Here is a 20931-nt window from a genome sequence, read left to right as displayed (position 1 = left end):
CGATGACCTCTCTTGGACCCACAATACCTCAACTCTGATCAAGAAGGCTCACCAGCGTCTCTTCTTCCTGAGGAGACTGAAGAAGGTCCATCTGTCTCCTCAGATCCTGGTGAACTTCTACCGCTGCACCATCGAGAGCATCCTTACCAACTGCATCACAGTATGGTATGGCAACTGCTCTGTCTCCGACCGGAAGGCATTGCAGAGGGTGGTGAAAATTGCCCAACGCATCACCGGTTCCTCGCTCCCCTCCATTGAGTCTGTCCAAAGCAAGCGTTGTCTGCGGAGGGCGCTCAGCATCGCTAAGGACTGCTCTCACCCCAACCATGGACTGTTTACCCTCCTACCATCCGGGAGGCGCTACAGATCTCTCCGTTGCCGAACCAGCAGGTCCAGGAACAGCTTCTTCCCGGCGGCTGTCACTCTACTCAACAACGTACCTCGGTGACTGCCAATCACCCCCCCACCCCCCGGACACTTATTATCACTTATTATTATTTATTCAAATCATTTGCTATGTCGCTCTTCCAGGGAGATGCTAAATGCATTTCGTTGTCTCTGTACTATACACTGACAATGACAATTAAAATTGAATCTGAATCTGAATCTGAATCTGAATCTGATAGGTCCTGCAGCCACAAACATGTTATTATAGCATTATTATAGGCCACCTTTTGTCTCTGCAAACCTGTCTTTCAGTGGTTCAACCACAGGTGTGCAGTATAGAGTGGTGTGCAGTATGCTCTAAACAGCGACATCTTCACCACATCTGGACACGCACCAAACTTATGCAAGAGAATATTCACCTGTACATACAGCATAGTCGTTGGCTATAAATATCCTCATAGAAACATAAAAACATCGAAAATAGGTGCAGGAGTAGGCCATTCGGCCCTTCGAGCCTGCACCGCCATTCAATATGATCATGGCTGATCATCCAACTCAGTATCCTGTACCTGCCTTCTCTCCATACCCCTAATCCCTTTAGCCACAAGGGCCACATCTAACTCCCTCTTAAATATAGCCAATGAACTGGCCTCAACTACGTTCTGTGGCAGAAAATTCCAGAGATTCACCACTCTCTGTGTGAAGAATGTTTTCCTCATCTCGGTCCTAAAAGATTTCCCCCTTATCCTTAAACTGTGACCCCTTGTTCTGGACTTCCCCAACATCGGGAACAATCTTCCAGCATCTAGCCTGTCCAACCCCTTAAGAATTTTGTAAGTCTCTATAAGATCCCCCCTCAATCTTCTAAATTCTAGCGAGTACAAACCGAGTCTATCCAGTCTTTCATCATATGAAAGTCCTGACATCCCAGGAATCAGTCTGGTGAATCTTCTCTGTACTCCCTCTACGGCAAGAAAGTATTTCCTCAGATTAGGAGACCAAAACTGTACTACAGGTGTGGTCTCACCAAGACCCTGTACAACTGCAGTAGAACCTCCCTGCTCCTATACTCAAATCCTTTTGCTATGAATGCTAACATACCATTCGCCTTCTTCACTGCCTGCTGCACTTGCATGCCTACTTTTAATGACTGATGTACCATGACACCCAGGTCTCGTTGCATCTCCCCTTTTCCTAATCGGCCACCATTCAGATAATAGTCTACTTTCCTGTTTTAGCCACCAAAGTGGATAACCTCACATTTATCCACATTATACTGCATCTACCATGCATTTGCCCACTCACCCAGCCTATCCAAGTCACCTTGCAGCCTCCTAGCATCCTCCTCACAGCTAACACTGCCCCCCCAGCTTCGTGTCATCCGCAAACTTGGAGATGTTGCATTCAATTCCCTCGTCCAAATCATTAATACTGTATATATCGTAAATAGCTGGGGTCCCAGCACTGAGCCTTGCGGTACCCCACTAGTCACTGCCTGCCATTGTGAAAATGACCCGTCTACTCCTACTCTTTGCTTCCTGTCTGCCAGCCAGTTCTCTATGCACATCAATACTGAACCCCCAATACAGTGTGCTTTAAGTTTGTATACTAATCTCTGATGTGGGACCTTGTCGAAAGCCTTCTGAAAGTCCAGATATAACACATCCACTGGTTCTCCCTTATCCACTCTACTAGTTACATCCTCGAAAAATTCTATAAGATTCGTCAGACATGATTTACCTTTCATAAATCCATGCTGACTTTGTCCAATGATTTCACCACTTTCCAAATATGCTGCTATCCCATCTTTAATAACTGATTCTAGCAATTTCCCCACTACCGACGTTAGACTAACTGGTCTGTAATTCCCCGTTTTCTCTCTCCCTCCCTTTTTTAAAAAGTGGGGTTACATTAGCTACCCTCTAATCCTCAGGATCTGTCATTTGTTCTGTAATAACATGCCCAAGATATTTTACCTTATTACAGACACTAACATTATTGTCAGACAATTTATAATCAGGAAATGTTTGACATTTATCCCCTTTGGTTCTACAGATCATAACAACAGTCTTACAAGCGTTATATTTAATATCATGTTCCACACCATACACAGAACATTAAGTAAGGAGCTGTTGCAGACCAGCGCTAGATGGACTAAAGACCACAAGATCATCTGCATACATAATATGGTTCACTAAAATATTACCAATCATGCACCCAGTATTACAGGCTTTCAATTGCTTGGACAGATCATCAATATAAAGATTAAAAAGGACGGGGGAGAAAATTCCCCCTTGTCTAACACCATTGGCAACCCTAAATGAGGGTGAGACCCTATTGCCCCATTTTATTTGCATAATCTGGTGCACATAACAGTAAACCAGAATTCTCACAATGTATATAGGCCCCGCCCTCTGACTCATTTTAACAAACAGCTTTCTATGATTAACACGATCAAAAGCTTTGGAAGCATCAATAAAGCACATAAGAATTGAAGTTTTTGCCTCTATATTTGTTTACAATCTCCTTTAGGTCATATATGCACAAGTCAGTGCCATGTTTAGCTTTAAAACCAAACTGGTTATCTGTGGAGTTAACAAACTCATTTACTCTATCCGACAGAATTATTTCTAAGACTTTTGACAATATGCTGGCTAAAGCTATTGGCCTGTAATTATTTAGGCTGCCTATTTTACCAGCTTTGTCCTTAATGACCGGCAGTAGCAGGACAGACAACATTGAGGCTGGTAACAAGCCATGAATCATAAAGCCAGTAAAACAAATAGCAAGTAGAGGAGCTATCCTCATACTCGCATACTTAAGATGTTCAGCAGAAATATGTTCCAAGCCACTTGCTTTGTTTATGGACAGCTTGTTCATGACGTGATACACCTCATGTGACATAATCATCACTGAGTCATTACTCTCAATATTGTCCACCGTATACAAATCACCTTGGACACAGTTGAATAAAGTACTATAATGTTGTCGCCATAACTCCGCGATATTAGCTGTCCCGGAGATTCCATCCGCAGTGCATGGTAGAGATGTTTTGCAACTGTTAAGAGCTCTCACGTCTTTCCAAAAATCAGCATCATTGTTACATAGCAGCTTTTTAGCCATGGAATCAGCCCTCATAGTTTGCTCATTTTTACAGATGAAGCGAACAGCATACTTATATCTTGTATTAGTGAGCTTCATTTACTCAAACACATATGTAGAAAACTGTATGAGGTCCTAAAGAGGAGTAAAAAGATTTGAGAAAAAAGTTAGGAAAAGGGAATGGGTCCTGTGGAGAGAATATAGGGAGTTTAGCAAAATATAACGAAGAGCAATGAGGTCCAACGGAGTGTCTATGGGGGGTTAGGTAAAAGGTTAAAATTCCCACCTGGTGGGTGGTAATCTCTAGATTACTACAGTTACCACGTTAGTGAGGGTAACAATAGGAGGATAGGACAGATGAATGCACGACTGAGGAGTTGGTGCAGGGGAAAGGATTCAGATTGTAGACTATTGAGATTTCTATTGCCGTAAAGGCGACCTGCATCAAATATAGAGGGGCAGGTTGCACTTGAACTGAAGGGACACCAACATCCTTGCAGTGAAGTTTGCTCGTACTACTGTGGATAATTTAAGATGGAATGGACAGAGAATGGGAACAAAAGGAGCAAGTTTGCAAATGGAAAGGCTGACGAGAAGTGGAGGTTATAACAAGTAATGCTCAAAGGAAAGATGAGCAGGGAGTGGTTCATGATTATGTGGCAATTAGAGGATGAAATGTTTACTTCAATGCAAGGATTTTTGTGGATAAAGCAAAATGAACGTAGATAGTCGAGATCAGTGCTTGGAGTAATAAAGTTGTGGCCATTATGGAAACTTGGTTGTTGGAGAGACATGACTGGCAGTTCAATGTATCAGGGCTTCGATATTTGAGATGGTGGTAGTCAGAGGGGACATACTGGAGCGTACATCTATTGAGGCATATGGGGTGTGCATAAAAATAAGAAAGGAACAGTCTCTCTAATGGGATTATATTATGGGACACCCAATAATCAGCGGAAGAAGGACCGGATATGCAAACAAAGCTACAGTGTTGTTGTAGTGGGTATCGTTAACTTCCCCAACATTGACGGTTTTATGTTCAGTGGATGGGGGGTAAATGAGGCAGAATTTATGAAGTATATTCAAGAAATTTTCCTTAAACGGTGTTTGGGTAGTCTGAATCCAGCGGGGACGATACTGGACATTGTGTTGGGAAATGAACTTGGCCAGGTGACTGGCGGTATGTTGGAAAAGTGGCCTACTCCTGCACCTATTTTCTATGTTTCTATGTTTCTATGTAAGAGCACTTGACAATAGTGACCACAACTTTACATAGAAACATAGAAACATAGAAAATAGGTGCAGAAGTAGGCCAATCGGCCCTTCGAGCCTGCACCGCCATTCAATATTATCATGGCTTATCATCCAACTCAGTATCCTGTACCTGCCTTCTCTCCATACAATAGATCCCTTTAGCCACAAGGGCCACATCTAACTCATTCTTAAATATAGCCAATGAACTGGCCTCAACTACATTCTGAGGCAGAGAATTCCAGAGATTCACCACTCTCTGTGTAAAAAATGTTTTTCTCATCTCAGTCCTGAAAGATTTCCCCTTTATCCTTAAACTGTGACCCCTTGTTCTGGACTTCCCCAACATCGGGAACAATCTTCCTGCATCTAGCCTGTCCAACCCCTTAAGAATTTTGTAAGTTACAAGGTTTAATATTTGTTTGAATAAGTATTGGTCCGGATCTTCACAGAAGCAAAACAGATTAAAATGTCATTAGGCAGGAGCTTGGGAGCAGTTGTTATTGAGTATGTTCACAGCTAACATATGGGAGTTATTTAACCAAAGTACAGGATCAGCATGTTCCAGTAAGGAGGATGGATAACGATGGCATGGCGAGGGACCCGTGAATGACCACGGAATTATAAACCTTTTCAGAAACAAAACGGAAGCTATGGCAGATTTAACAAAGTGGCATCAAACGGGGATTATGAGGAATGGCAAGTAGGAAAGAGCTCAGCCGGGTGATTAGTAGTGCCAAACTGGTCATGAAATGTAATTGATGAGTTGGGTTTCGGAAAATCCTGCGGCTTTTTATACATATGTTAAAAACAAGAAGGATGCCAAGAGATACGGTAGGCCTGACCAAGGATAATGGATGTAGCGGAATTGTTAAGCGAATGTGTACAGCATCTGTATTCACCAAGGAGAAAGACGTGGACGACGGTGAGATCAGTGTGGAGAAAACTAATATGCTATGTTTGTTTGTGGTTTATTATTATTGTCACGTATCTCCCTTTTGCCAAATTCAAACCGGGAACATAAGAAGAAGGAATAAGTAAGTTGTTCAAGGCTTCACCGGGAGTCATGTGTTCTTCTTCTTGGTTCTTGGTTCTTGGTTCTCCAAAATATTCCAAATGGAATTTAAACTGGAGGTGGTAGAGGGTGGACTTAAGAAAAAAGGGCCCTTGGAGAAGAAGAGCTACCTTAAATGTAGTTGCGTCTGGTTGGGTAACTATGGTAGGGTGAAGACTATTCCATGCTTTAATTGTGCAGGGGAAGAATGCTGAACACATCAGTCTTGGTAGCTGGTATCTCAAATTGGATCGAATGGGATAGACTCTTTCAGGCAGAACTGCCTTTTTGATCACGGTCGTTCCCCTGCCAGGTAAGTGGGCCTGGGCCTCATCCATTGTCAGAGTGAGGCCCAGCGCAAATTGGAGGAACAGCACCTCATATTTCGCTTGGCAGCTCACACCCCAGTCAAGAGTGAAGACTCCCCCTAGTAAAACTCGACCACAGTGGTTCAATGTTTGTGTTGGGAGGAACTGCAGATGCTGCTTTAAACCTAAGATAGACACAAAAGGCCGGAGTAACTCAGCGGGTCAGGCAGCATCTCCGGAGAAAAGGAATAGGTCACACTTCGGGTTGAGACCCTTCCTCAGACTGAGCCAGGTAAAGTGAAACGAGAGATATAGACGGTGATACAGAGGTGCATATAGAACAAATGAATGAAAGATATGCAAAAAAAGTAACGTTGATCAAGGAAAGGTGGAGCTCCATTGTTGGCGGTGGGCAAGGTGATAACGAGTTATGCATTCAATTTCTTTGTCTGAAGAAGGGTCTCGACCCGAATAGTCACCCATTCCTTCGCTCCATCGACGCTCCCTCACCCGCGGAGTTTCTCCAGCATTGTTGTCTACCATGCATTCAATGAAACTCACCGGGACGACAGTGAAACTGGTACGATGACTAGCATGGGGGAGGGCCGGGGAGAGAGGTGATGCAAGGGTTACTTGAAAAGTTAGAGAAATCAATATTCTTTGATTTCCTGGTTGTAATCTGCCCAAGCAGGTGCTGTACCTCCACTTTACACTGGGCCTCACTCTGACAGTGGAGGAGGCCCAGGACAGAAAGGTCAGTGGGGGGATGGGAAAGGAAGTTGAACGTTTAAACAAACTCCAGTGTCACGCCCTTTTCCCAACTCCCTTGAATCGCTTAAAGTTCTTTCGATATCAATCTGTTTGAGTATCGGCAAGCATATGGAGTAAAGTATCCAAAACATTATAATCGCATCCAGCCAAGAATACTTTTCTTTTCAGCCCTGATGACCCAGCCCATTATCTGAAGATGAAATCAGGCAGAAATCTAAAATCGAGTTGGAAATAACATAAGCGGTCGATTAGAAGAGCCAAAAGGGGGCATGAAACGGGTTTGTCGAGCTAGATTAAAGAAGTTCGCAAGGTTTATGTACCTAATTTAAATGCAAGAGGGTAACCAGAAAGATGGTAACTCGCGGCTAAAGGGAGGAATTTGTGCTTTGAGTCAAGGGATATAGGCGAGATATTAAATGAATGCGTTGTATGTCTTTTCACCAAGGAGAAGGACAAGGAGGAGAGTGAGATCAATGTGGCGAATATTCATATGCAAGGGCACTGTGTGATTAAGAAGTAGGCGTTGGGTGTCTTGAGGGGCAGTGTGCATGAATGGACAGATTATTGAGAGACACAACAGACAAAGATCTCTGCACCTTCTCTAGCAGTTAATACGTTTACAGATGACAACTAGATTGTTTGGGTTGCGGACAGTGAGGAAGGCTGTCAAAGTAAGCAGGATAGGTATAAAAATGAGAGACGAAATGATAGATGCAGATTAACCAGAGCATTGAAATGCTGGGGGAGGGATCGATTGTGAGGGGAAATATACGAGACGCTGCCTGACCCGCTGACTTACACCAGCATTTTGTATCTACTTTCGATTAATAACAAAGGTATTGATGTACAGAGGAATTTCGGGAACCAAGTCTATATCTCCCTCAGTGGCAACACTACTATATAGAGTGGTGAGAAGGCATATTTTATGTTTTGCTTCATTGAGCAGGGCATTCAGGATAAGGGCAGGCGAGTCATGATGCTACTTTATGCCCCTGTCCCACTTAGGAAACCTGAACGGAAACCTCCGGAGACTTTGCGCCCCACCCAAGGTTTCCGTGCGGTTCCCAGACGTTGCAGGTGGTTGCCGGAGGTTGCAGGTAGTGGAAGCGGGTAGGGTGGCTGACAAAAACCTCAGGGAACCCCCGGGAACCGCACGGAAAGCTTGGGTGGGGCACAAAGTCTCCAGAGGGTTCCGTTCAGGTTTCCTCAGTGGGACAGGGGTAAAGGACTTTTGCTAGGCTGCATTTCGGGTACTGCCATCATTTCCTTCGCCCCAATACTAGATGGAAGTGGAGGCCTTGGAAAAGGCGCAGAGGCTGTTTACCAGCATGATACCTGAATTAGGGGTATTAACTACGAGCACAGGTTGGACAGAATCGGGTTGTTTTCTCTGTAACCGTTAACGATGAGGGGTGACCTGCTAGAAATATATAACATTATGAGAGTCATAGATAGGGCAGAGAATCATTACCATTTCCCCCCAGAATGGAAATATCAAGGACTAGATGACATAGCTTTAAGGTGAGAGACGCATGGACATTTTATATACAGAGGTTGGTGAGGACCCGGAAGGCGTTGGCGAGGATGGTGGTGGCGGCACAAGCCACAGTGGCATTTGTAAGATTTCTGGATCCGGATCACGTGCACGCAGATAAGATTTGGTTTTGGCATCATGTCGACAGAGACATGGAGTGCGGAAAGGCTTGTTCGTGTGCTGTGCTGTACTATGTTCTGCGCTTTGTGGATACTGCAAATTATAGTTTGCACTCATCAATCAGGAGAAATGACGTCTGCACCTTTCCTGCCAAGACCACTACGAGATTTATATATTACAGTGGCTGATATATTATATATTGTGGGGCGGCACAGTGGCGCAACTGGTAGAGCAGCTGCCTCGACAGCGCCAGAGACCAGGGTTCGATCCTGAGCTCGGATGCTGTCTGTGAGGAGTTTACACGTTTCCCATGTGGTGCCGTGGTTTGCCTCCCACATCGCAAAGATTGCGGGTTCCTAGGTTAATTGACCTCTGTAAAATTGCCCCCCCGCCCCCACTGTGTAGGGAGTGGATGAGAAGGTAGGCTACACTTCTCAGTCGTTCCTCGCAGCGTGCACTTATCCCGCTAATCAGCTCAGCAGGAACCAACCAAGAACTTCAGTACCACTATTAGGCGAGGAAAGTAAAACTATATGTGATACTCCATGTGTGCTAGCGCCCTATATAAAGGCAGAAATACCATATTCTGCCAGACAATGAGGCCAGTTCATTGGCCATATTTAAGAGGGAGTTAAATGTGGCCCTTGTGGCTAAAGGGATCAGGGGGTATGGAGAGAAGGCCTTATGGGATACTGAGATGGATGATCAGCCATGATCATATTGAATGGCGGTGCAGGCTCAAAGGGCCGAATAGTCTACTCCTGCACCTATTTTCTATGTTTCTATATTACTCTCACTCACCACCAGCCCCACCAAGTTAATTCACAGATGAAATAGGTTGGAATTGCTCAGTGAATAGTATTAGCAAGGTCACATATAACGATTACTGTCTGTCCTCGAATACGTTTCTACATGAGCGCGTCATTTTGTTCGTGTGTGTGCGTGTGCGCGCGCGCGGCTCTATGAACCAATTTATCATCACACCAGTTTATAACACAACGTTCGGCAACATTTATAACCGGTTCTTCCATAAGATAAAATAATGAAGTTTGATTAAATACATTTGATTTTCTCTGATCAGAAATAAAAATCCAGCACATGTATTGCTCTTAAGATTGAATTATTGATTTTAGTCGAGAGTTGTATTTGAAAATGTTAGTCACGTGGGTAAACAAAACAAACCTGAATGTAATCTTTAGACCACTGTCTTTTAATGAATATTTGGGAATGCATTTAACAGATTGAATAACATTGGAGTTTCAATTCACAACGAGTTGCATCAATTGAATGACGTTTACAAACAGCGAGACAAGGGACAAATTTACCGTAAATGCTAGTCGATAACAGAAATATTTTATATCAATTTTTGACAAATGAAAGACGGAGCAACAATATTTGTCAATTTGATTAGTTGGAATCTAGAAGTTTTACAGACAGCTGGACCTGGCGATGTTTCCCTGCAACGGGTTAGCCTGAGTCTCGTGTTTAACCACACAGGAGTAAAGCTCGTGTGAGTTCCACACTGTGGCTGGCAGAGTCAGGTAACTGCTCGCACTGAACGTGTTGTCCGCCTCCTGTTGGATCCGGCTGGTTTCAACGCCATCACTTCTCGCACTGCCGTCCACGGTCCAGTCAATTTCCACAGCGCCCGGATTAAACCCGTTCACCAAACACACCAGGGTGGCCGTTCCCTTTCCCGTCAATTCTTGCGCTGAAGGTCCAAGCACGGACACCGCGGGGGGCTGAGGATCTATTTAAAATAAAGTCACAGATTAGTAGGGCTGGCAGAACTGCTTCGGTTAAAACATTATCTTTGTTAAAAAATACAGTTGGTATAGCATGGATTCATTCGTTCCAAGTGAGATCTCCAAAAAATAACTGCTATTTATGGCAATGGGACAGAATATGTCAAGGTATGTCAATGTTGCAGCTGCGTAAAATATATTATTTCGGAAGTGTTTTGAATTGATCACCAGTGTATTCTTTTCGTTGGCTCCAACTACAATAAAAAAACAAAACAGTGTTTTACCCGACAGCCAGTTGCGGGTTTTCATTGCTGCCAAAGTTCCACTAAACTCGCTTAAAACTTTAGTTTTTTTAAATACCTTCCCTTAATTCATCTGTTCATTTGTTAAGACCAGATACCGAAATGTTACCAATGGTTGTATTTTAGCGACAAGAATATTTTGCCGTTTTAACCATCAATGAACAGACTAGATTTGCAGCAACGTTAAATTTACCGTTTCTCGCATTGTAAATAGTAATTTATATGATTTACATTAATGCTGAAACCGATATGTTTGTTTTTATCGACCAGTCTCTTCTCTTTGAAGTAATAATTCAGCTCAGATTTCTGAAGTTGAATAGGGAATCTTATTCCTTTCGCATAATGGCACCACAGCAAAATGCGTTATAAGATGTCACACGGAACAAAACTGATTTGAAGAAGGGACCCGAACCGAAACACCTATCCATGTTCACGAGAGATGCTGCACTACCCGCTGAGTCACTCCAGAGCTTTGTGTCTTTTTTTGTAAACCAGCATCTGCAGTTCCTTGTCCCTCCAAAGTTATTTCCCGTTGCCTTACTCTCGGTCTAATTCTTAATTATTAGCTCGTTGTCCGCAAAGTAATTAAGAATAATAACACAGCCGGACAGCCATTTCGTCCTTTCATTGCTGTTCTCAACTAATTTGCCAAAAAAGACTCAATCGTGGCCGGGAATTAAAAAAAAAATCAGCTTTTATTTAAAGTTATTTAGTGTAAAAAATACAAACCGCCGGACTAACATCTGGGCCCTTTGATAGAGCTACGTCTAATAATTTGCCAAAGGAATCTCGACTTTAGTCGAACGCTGAACATATTAGCGTTAAAAGCTTTTCCTTTGAACCATCGATTAGCGACAGAAAACCAATTACTTTTCACTGCTATATCATTAACCCAAAGACAGAATATGCAGGAAGGAACTGCAGAGCCTTTCATTTCCTGCAGAGATGCTGCCTATTCAGCTTGTTGTGCTTATCTTCGTTTTAAACCAACATCTGCCGTTCCTTCCTTCAACCCTTTCCTTCTCTCCAGAGATGCTGCCTGTCTCGCTGCGTTACTCCAGCTTTTTGTGTCTACGCAAAGATAGAAGTTATTTCACTTACTGCCAATACCCAGCCTCGTTCCTTTGCCGAAGATTAAAGCATCTTTCCACACAGCACAGTGGTAATCAGCAGCGTCCCCCGACTGCACGTTCGATATTGTCAATGTTGCAGTGTTGCCTGACACTGATCCGGAGAAACGTTCAGGAACTCCCGAGCCTCTGTAAATGCTGCTGCCCGACCAATAGTAGAACAAATATCGCGGAACCGCTCCTGGAATCTGCTGGTACCAGGAAACGTCACTGTTACCTAAACTGCCGCCAGACAGGGTACAGGGTATTTCCACGTTCTGTCCCAGAGATGTGGATTTTGAAGACGGCTGATTTACTGCAAATTGCGCATTTATATCTGGAAAACAAACCAGATAAAAGTAGAATATTAACTAATATCAGATAAACAGTAGAATTATCACGGATAGAAAGGTTTAATCGTACTCGAGATTAAATATCATGTCGGTTGAAGTAAATACTCACAAGCTGCGGAAAACGCTAACGCATAGACTAGAGAGATCCAGCAAGACATTGTAATGAATTGAGCGGAGAACGCCAGGTGAAGTGGCTCCTCAGTGTTTCTCTCCTGGTCGCTTATGAACCGTGTGACAAGGCGTCACCTCGAGTTCCTTATCTATCCTTCAACAGTCAAATCAGAATGCGTGTTGCGCCAATCAGAAGTTGCCAGATTCTTCCTGTGTCAAATTATTTTCAAAGTAAATAAAGATTTGGTGTCGAATATCTCGGTACAATTTATCTCCGTACATTTGTACCTCGGGACGATTTAATATAGACTCAAGCACATAAGAGTCTTTGTTTAGTTTGAAAGGAGGTGTTGAATTATTCCCTTTCAGTTATTCTGAATCTTTTGCTGTGCAATTGCACGGCATGCGCCTACAAATAAATTAATCGAATAACCTCATCATAATTCCTGGCGACTGTTCATTCACTCTTGAAAATGAAGGGATACATTCAAACAGGGGCTGAAGAATCCGACCTCATGGTCTCGCACTACTGTACGCGACATGTACCTTCACCCTTTTAGTTGCACACCCACATTGTATTTGAAACTGGTAAATATTCTGGTGAAGACGGTGTGTAGGAAATCTTTCAAAGCGCAATGTGAAGAAGCAATTGTCCTCAAAATTATTTACGAATTTGCAAATTTGGGTGTCAATGCACCGTCAAAACCGCTGTAATTCTGGAAAGCATGCTTGGTAGCAGCACACATGTTCACTGCGTTTAGCACGGGTAATTGACTCAATTGAGAAAAAAAAATTGAGAAACATGTTTAATCGACCAGGTAGTAGTGCTGGCGAGTTTTATATATTAAAGACGTCGATGTCTGCACGTGCTTGCATTACTATGATATTAATCCTGTCCAACTTCATCTGACATATGAAATCATATTTACATGCAACCAGCGTTGCCTTATACTTGATCTAATGTACGCAGATTTTATATCGCAACCTAGTCGCGATAGTTGTCCCGGCAGCGCTCCTTTCGCTTTGTGGATTATCCCTGCAGGGTAGTAACACCGGGTGAATCAGTGCTAACGGCTATAAACAAGAAAATACAGTAAAAAAAGTCTAAATTTTCAAAATGTTGACATTTGGACTAACAATTTCGCTGGTAATTAATCAAAGGAGACCGGGCTGTTCTGCTGATGTGTCTGGACAGTTAATACTCGCGTTTCATAAAAGTCCTCAGATCGATGACATTGTAAACAGGTCAAGCAAAGGCATCAATGTCTCAAACATTGTTTCCGAAATTGTTCTACTCTTCGGTATTTCGGAAATGCTATCTCTGTTGGAACAGGGGAATCATTCCTGTGATACCGTGGCGTGATTATGCACCATTTAACTGGCATTAACAATATTTTAGTTGAAATTATGAGATCAGAATATGTTTCAGTGCGCAACCATGACACCCGTACCAAGCCTATTACCAATGTGCGTTGCCTTTGCTAATTTATCCTCTGATCTCTACACATGAACACTTTACATAAACTGGATACATTGGACAATTCGCCATGCAGGTAAAACAACAAGCAAGTAGTTGAACTACATCCAGAAGAAAGTAATCTTTTAGTAGTCCTTTTGGCGAAGATACAGCTCCAAACCACTAGGAATACCATTCCAGAATTTACGTCTTACAAAGCTATTGAAATCGACCTTCTTGCAATTTAGAAACCTAATTTCGGGACTATTCTTACCCCTTCCTATGCATACTTTAAGGGTAAAATGCAATGGGTTCGGACCCATAAAATATCAGCCCACTTCATCCTCTTACCCGGCTTCATTTATTGTCATTGGGTCTAGCACTGGCACAGAAAGCACTCCTAGCTATTATTTTATCTACCACGCTTATTCCTTTCACAGGCCTGTGATCACAAATGATATTAGAGGTATTTTGGCGAAGTAGTATTTCTTTTAAGTGTATTGTCCAAAGAAGGAAAACGATGCATGTACTCGAGGCCATATGCTATCGTAAATCGAATGCTAGCTATCATGGAACAGAGAGTAGGCAGAAATGGGTCTGGTTCTGATTTGTAAGGACTACCACTGTCGTGTTGCAAGTAAGGGTGTGTGCCCTCGACCTCAGCTTCGGTTTCCTTACAATATATTTGAATTCCATATGATCTGATCTCTGATGTAGCAACACAGTCATATTCCTTTATTCATACCATTGATTGTTCTGTTGATTGTTTTTATTTTGCCACAGAGAATTCGACCATCCCTTCAGTTGTGTTCCACATTAAGTCACTATAGTCCAGAATATAGTTCTTTTCAGAGTTATGCTTATCTGAATATTGGTTAAACTTCTCTATCGAGAAATATCTCTATCGTTATTTGCGGGCAAGTGTCACAGCTTGGTTATTTGGTTAAATAACAGTCAATAAACTGAAGGTAAACGTAAGTGGAGCGGCCATATTGAGATTGGTTTATTGACGCTTAAGCTCAAGAGGCTTCTGTGAGGGTTACCTGAGGATAAGGTTTGGTCTGTCACTTTATGTTTGCTTTGCAGCACAACCTGGTCTTGGTGTCATGGAGATGGAGGCTAGTGTGCTCAGCCTGTGGGATGTTGGAACTGAAGAAAACGTAGTGTCTCTGAACATTACATCTGCAGGAGGTGTGTCCAGGTGAAGCTCCTGAAAGATTAGTGATCTGCAGTTGCAATTGGATGACCTCGTGTTCGTCCATACAATGAGCAAGTCATAGTGAGGTGCTCATACCTGTGGTGAGGACAAAGAATAGATGGGTGACAACCAGCAAAGGGAATAGGCAGAGGGTTCAGGAATCCCCCGTAGACATTCCCCTGCAAAACTGCTATGTTCTTTTGCAACTGTTGAGGGGACAGCAGCAGCAGTCAGGTCTGTGGCACTGGGCCTGTCTCTGATGTGCAGCGGTATGAAGTCAGACAGAGTGATTGTGATAAATTCATTGGTGAGGGGAACAGGAGCAAATAGGCCTCATGGATGGACTGTTGCCTCTCTGGTGCAAGGATCTAGGATGTCCTGGAATGGCTGCAGATCATTTTCAAAGTGGTGGGTGGACAGACAGAAGTCGTTTTGCATGTCGCGATACCAATGTCTCCACAAGTGGGATTCGTAGCGTGTAGAGCTAAACATTATGTTTGACAAAGCCACGATAATTACATTTTCAAGTCATTTATCCTGCCAATTAATTTATACATATGATTTCTTAGGATAGGTCGTGCAGCCACAAACATGTTACTAGCAATACACCATCTAGGTTTCCTTAGCAGTATTCTCATGGCATTATTATAGGCCACCTTTTGTCTCTGCAAACTTGTCTTTCAGTAGTTCAACCACAGGTGTGCAGTATAGAGTGGTGTGCAGTATGCTCTAAACAGCGACATCTTCACCACATCTGGACACGCACCAAACTTATGCAAGAGAATATTCACCTGTACATACAGCATAGTCGTTGGCTATAAATATCCTCATAGAAACATAGAAACATCGAAAATAGGTGCAGGAGTAGGCCATTCGGCCCTTCGAGACTGCACCGCCATTCAATATGATCATGGCTGATCATCCAACTCAGTATCCTGTACCTGCCTTCTCTCCATACCCCCTAATCCCTTTAGCCACAAGGGCCACATCTAACTCCCTCTTAAATATAGCCAATGAATTGGCCGCAACTACCTTCTGTGGCAGAAAACTCCAGAGATTCACCACTCTCTGTGTGAAGAATGTTTTCCTCATCTCGGTCCTAAAAGATTTCCCCCTTATCCTTAAACTGTGACCCCTTGTTCTGGACTTCCCCAACATCGGGAACAATCTTCCAGCATCTAGCCTGTCCAACCCCTTAAGAATTTTGTAAGTCTCTATAAGATCCCCCCTCAATCTTCTAAATTCTAGCGAGTACAAACCGAGTCTATCCAGTCTTTCTTCATATGAAAGTGCTGACATCCCAGGAATCAGTCTGGTGAATCTTCTCTGTACTCCCTCTACGGCAAGAAAGTCTTTCCTCAGATTAGGAGACCAAAACTGTACTACAGGTGTGGTCTCACCAAGACCCTGTACAACTGCAGTAGAACCTCCCTGCTCCTATACTCAAATCCTTTTGCTATGAATGCTAACATACCATTCGCCTTCTTCACTGCCTGCTGCACTTGCATGCCTACTTTTAATGACTGATGTACCATGACATCCAGGTCTCGTTGCATCTCCCCTTTTCCTAATCGGCCACCATTCAGATAATACGGCCACCATTCAGAGCACACGGCATTGGGGGTTCAGTATTGATGTGGATAGAGAACTGGCTGGCAAACAGGAAGCAAAGAGTAGGAGTAAACGGGTCCTTTTCACAATGGCAGGCAGTGACTAGTGGGGTACCGCAAGGCTCAGTGCTGGGACCCCAGCTATTTACAATATATATTAATGATCTGGATGAGGGAATTGAAGGCAATATCTCCAAGTTTGCGGATGACACGAAGCTGGGGGGCAGTGTTAGCTGTGAGGAGGATGCTAGGAGACTGCAAGGTGACTTGGATAGGCTGGGTGAGTGGGCAAATGTTTGGCAGATGCAGTATAATGTGGATAAATGTGAGGTTATCCATTTTGGTGGCAAAAACAGGAAAGCAGACTATTATCTAAATGGTGGCCGACTAGGAAAAGGGGAGATGCAGCGAGACCTGGGTGTCATGGTACACCAGTCATTGAAAGTGGGCATGCAGGTGCATCAGGCAGTGAAGAAAGCGAATGGTATGTTAGCTTTCATAGCAAAAGGATTTGAGTATAGGAGCAGGGAGGTTCTACTGCAGTTGTACAGGGTCTTGGTGAGACCACACCTGGAGTATTGCGTACAGTTTTGGTCTCCAAATCTGAGGAAGGACATTATTGCCATAGAGGGAGTGCAGAGAAGGTTCACCAGACTGATTCCTGGGATGTCAGGACTGTCTTATGAAGAAAGACTGGATAGACTTGGTTTATACTCTCTAGAATTTAGGAGATTGAGAGGGGATCTTATAGAAACTTATAAAATTCTTAAGGGGTTGGACAGGCTAGATGCAGGAAGATTGCTCCCGATGTTGGGGAAGTCCAGGACAAGGGGTCACAGCTTAAGGATAAGGGGGAAATCCTTTAAAACCGAGATGAGAAGAACTTTTTTCACACAGAGAGTGGTGAATCTCTGGAACTCCCTGCCACAGAGGGTAGTCGAGGCCAGTTCATTGGCTATATTTAAGAGGGAGTTAGATGTGGCCCTTGTGGCTAAGGGGATCAGAGGGTATGGAGAGAAGGCAGGTACGGGATACTGAGTTGGATGATCAGCCATGATCATATTGAATGGCGGTGCAGGCTCGAAGGGCCGAATGGCCTACTCCTGCACCTATTTTCTATGTAATTATTTAGGCAGCCTATTTTACCAGCTATGTCCTTAATGACCGGCAGTTGCAGGACAGACAACATTGAGGCTGGTAACAAGCCATGAATCATAAAGCCAGTAAAACAAATAGCAAGTAGAGGAGCTATCCTCATACTCGCATACTTAAGATGTTCAGCAGAAATATGATCCAAGCTACTTGCTTTGTTGTTGGACAGCTTGTTCATGACATCATACACCTCATTTGACATAATCATCACTGAGTCATTACTCTCAATATTGTCCACCCTATACAAATCACCTTGGACACAGTTGAATAAAGTGCTATAACGTTGTCGCCATAACTCCGCGATATTAGCTGTCCCGGAGATTCCATCCACAGTGCATGGTAGAGTTGTTTTGCAACTGTTAAGGGCCCTTCAAGCCTGCACCGCCATTCAATATGATCATGGCTGATCATCCAACTCAGTATCCTGTACCTGCCTTCTCTCCATAACCCCTGATCATTTTAGCCACAAGGGCCACATCTAACTCCTTCATAAATATAGCCAATGAACTGGCCTCAACTACATTCTGTGGCAGAGAATTCCAGAGATTCACCACTCTCTGTGTAAAAAATGTTTTTCTCATCTCAGTCCTGAAAGATTTCCCCTTTATCCTTAAACTGTGACCTCTTGTTCTGGACTTCCCCAACATCGGGAACAATCTTCCTGCATCTAGCCTGTCCAACCCCTTGAGAATTTTGTACGTTACAAGGTTTAATATTTGTTTGAATAAGTATTGGTCTGGATCTTCACAGAAGCAAAACAGATTAAAATGTCATTAGGCAGGAGCTTGGGAGCAGTTGTTATTGAGTATGTTCACAGCTAACATATGGGAGTTATTTAACCAAAGTACAGGATCAGCATGTTCCTGTAAGGAGGATAGATAACGATGGCATGGTAAGGGACCCGTGAATGACCACGGAGGTTATAAACCTTTTCAGAAACAAAACGGAAGCTTAGACAGGTTTAACAAAGTGGCATCATACGGGGATTATGCGGAATGGCAAGTAGGAAAGAGCTCAACCGGGTGATTAGTAGGGCCAAACTGGTCATGAAATGTAATTGATGAGTTAGGTTTCGGAAAATCCTGCGGCTTTTTATACATATGTTAAAAACAAGAAGGATGCCAAGAGATACGATAGGCCTGATCAAGGATAACGGATATAGCCGAATTGTTAAGCGAATGTGTACTGCATCTGTATTCACCAAGGAGAAAGACGTGGATGACGGTGAGATCAGTGTGGAGAAAACTAATATGCTATGTTTGTTTGTGGTTTATTACTATTGTCACGTGTCTCCCTTTTGCCAAATTCAAACCGGGAACATAAGAAGAAGGAATAAGTAAGTTGTCATGGGTTCTTCTTCTTGGTTCATGGTCCTCCAAAATATTCCAAATGGAATTTAAACTGGAGGTGGCGGAGGGTGGACTTAAGCAAAAAAGGGCCCTTGGAGAAGAAGAGCTACCTTAAATGTAGTTGCGTCTGGTTGGGTAACTATGATAGGGTGAAGACTTCCATGCTTTAAATGTGCAGGGGAAGAATGCTGAACACATCAGTCTTGGTAGCTGGTATCTCAAATTGGATCGAATGGGATAGACTCTTCCAGGCAGAACTGCCTTTTTGATCACGGTCGTTCCCCTGCCAGGTAAGTGGGCCTGGGCCTCATCCATTGTCAGAGTGAGGCCCAGCGCAAATTGGAGGAACAGCATCTCATATTTCGCTTGGCAGCTCACACCCCAGTCAAGAGTCAAGAATCCCCCTAGTAAAGCTCGACCACAGTGGTTTCTTTTTGTGTTGGGAGGAACTGCAGATGCTGCTTTAAACCTAAGATAGACACAAAAGGCCGGAGTAACTCAGCAGGTCAGGCAGCATCTCCGGAGAAAAGGAATAGGTCACACTTCGGGTTGAGACCCTTCCTCAGACTGAGCCAGGTAAAGTGAAACGAGAGATATAGACGGTGATACAGAGGTGCATATAGAACAAATGAATGAAAGATATGCAAAAAAAGTAACGATGATCAAGGAAAGGTGGAGCTGCATTGTTGGCGGTGGGCAAGGTGATAACGAGTTATGCATTCAATTTCTTTGTCTGAAGAAGGGTCTCGACCCGAATAGTCACCCATTCCTTCGCTCCATCGACGCTCCCTCACCCACGGAGTTTCTCCAGCATTGTTGTCTACCATGCATTCAATGAAACTCGCCGGGCCGACAGTGAAACTGGTACGATGACTAGCATGGGGGAGGGCCGGGGAGAGAGGTGATGCAAGGGTTACTTGAAAAGTTAGATAAATCAATATTCATTCATTTCCTGGTTGTAATCTGCCCAAGCAGGTGCTGTTCCTCCACTTTACACTGGGCCTCACACTGGGCGTGACAGTGGAGGAGGCCCAGGACAGAAAGGTCAGTGGGGGAATGGGAAAGGATGTTGAACGTTTAAACAAACTCCAGTGTCACGCCCTTTTCCCAACTCCCTTGAATCGCTTAAAGTTCTTTCGATATCAATCTGTTTGAGTATCGGCAAGCATATGGAGTAAAGTATCCAAAACATTATAATTGCATCCAGCCAAGAACACTTTTCTTTTCAGTCCTGATGACCCAGCCCATTATCTGAAGATGAAATCAGGCAGAAATATAAAATCGAGTTGGAAATAACTTAAGCGGTCGATTAAGAAGAGCCAAAAGGGGGCATGAAACGGGTTTGGCGAGCTAGATTAAAGAAGTTCGCAAGGTTTATGTACCTAATTTAAATGCAAGAGGGTAACCAGAAAGATGGTAACTCGAGGTTAAAGGGAGGAATTTGTGCTTTGAGTCAAGGGATATAGGCGAGATGTTAAATGAATGCGTTGTATATCTTTTCACCAAGGAGAAGGACAAGGAGGAGAGTGAGATCAATGTGGCGAATATTCATATGCAAGGGCACTGTGTGATTAAGAAGTAGGTGTTGGGTGTCTTGAGGGGCAGTGTGCATGAATGGACAGATCATTGAGAGACACAACAGACAAAGATCTCTGCACCTTCCCTGGCAGTTAATACGTTTACAGATGACAGCTAGATTGTTTGGGTTGCGGACAGTGAGGAAGGCTGTCAAAGTATACAGCAGGATAGGTATAAAAATGAGAGATGAAATGATAGATGCAGATTAACCAGAGCATTGAAGTGCTGGGGGAGGGGTCGATTGTGAGGGGAAATATACGAGACGCTGCCTGACCCGCTGAGTTACTCCAGCATTTTGTATCTACTTTCGATTAATAACAACACTATTGATGTACAGAGGAATTTCGGGTGCCAAGTCTATATCTCCCTCAGTGGCAACACTACTACATAGAGTACTATATATTTTATGTTATGCTTCATTGAGCAGGGCATTCAGGATAA

General features: G+C 43.5%; 1 protein-coding gene and 1 long non-coding RNA gene across 2 annotated transcripts; one reads left to right on the top strand and one right to left on the bottom strand.

Annotated features, from left to right (window-relative positions):
* The first annotated feature begins 7673 nt into the window (after positions 1–7673).
* LOC116987489 lies at positions 7674–19850 on the top strand. The gene is made up of 3 exons (XR_004415721.1): positions 7674–7683; positions 7780–7781; positions 19769–19850. It is a non-coding gene; the product is annotated as an uncharacterized LOC116987489 (long non-coding RNA).
* LOC116987483 (immunoglobulin lambda-1 light chain-like) lies at positions 9955–12264 on the bottom strand. Its single transcript, XM_033043547.1, has 3 exons — positions 12146–12264; positions 11676–12020; positions 9955–10277 (listed from the first exon to the last, which is right to left on the bottom strand). The coding sequence occupies exons 1-3, from the start codon at positions 12192–12194 to the stop codon at positions 9955–9957; spliced, it is 717 nt and encodes a 238-aa protein (XP_032899438.1). The 5' UTR covers positions 12195–12264.
* Positions 19851–20931: the final 1081 nt, after the last annotated feature.

The sequence above is a fragment of the Amblyraja radiata genome, chromosome 25 (assembly GCF_010909765.2).
Source record: "Amblyraja radiata isolate CabotCenter1 chromosome 25, sAmbRad1.1.pri, whole genome shotgun sequence".
Classification (NCBI taxonomy): domain Eukaryota; kingdom Metazoa; phylum Chordata; class Chondrichthyes; order Rajiformes; family Rajidae; genus Amblyraja; species Amblyraja radiata.
Note: the sequence above shows the minus strand (reverse complement) of the source record. Positions and strands in the feature narration are given on the sequence as shown.

Bases quoted from the DNA above. Each gene is read 5' to 3' on its own strand.
- LOC116987483 (XM_033043547.1), bottom strand. From the start codon at position 12,194: ATGTCTTGCTGGATCTCTCTAGTCTATGCGTTAGCGTTTTCCGCAGCT. The intron at 12,021-12,145 runs GTGAGTATTTAC...TTTGTTTTCCAG, and splicing joins GTTAGCGTTTTCCGCAGCTT to ATATAAATGCGCAATTTGCA. The intron at 10,278-11,675 runs GTAAGTGAAATA...TATTTTAAATAG, and splicing joins AACGAGGCTGGGTATTGGCA to ATCCTCAGCCCCCCGCGGTG.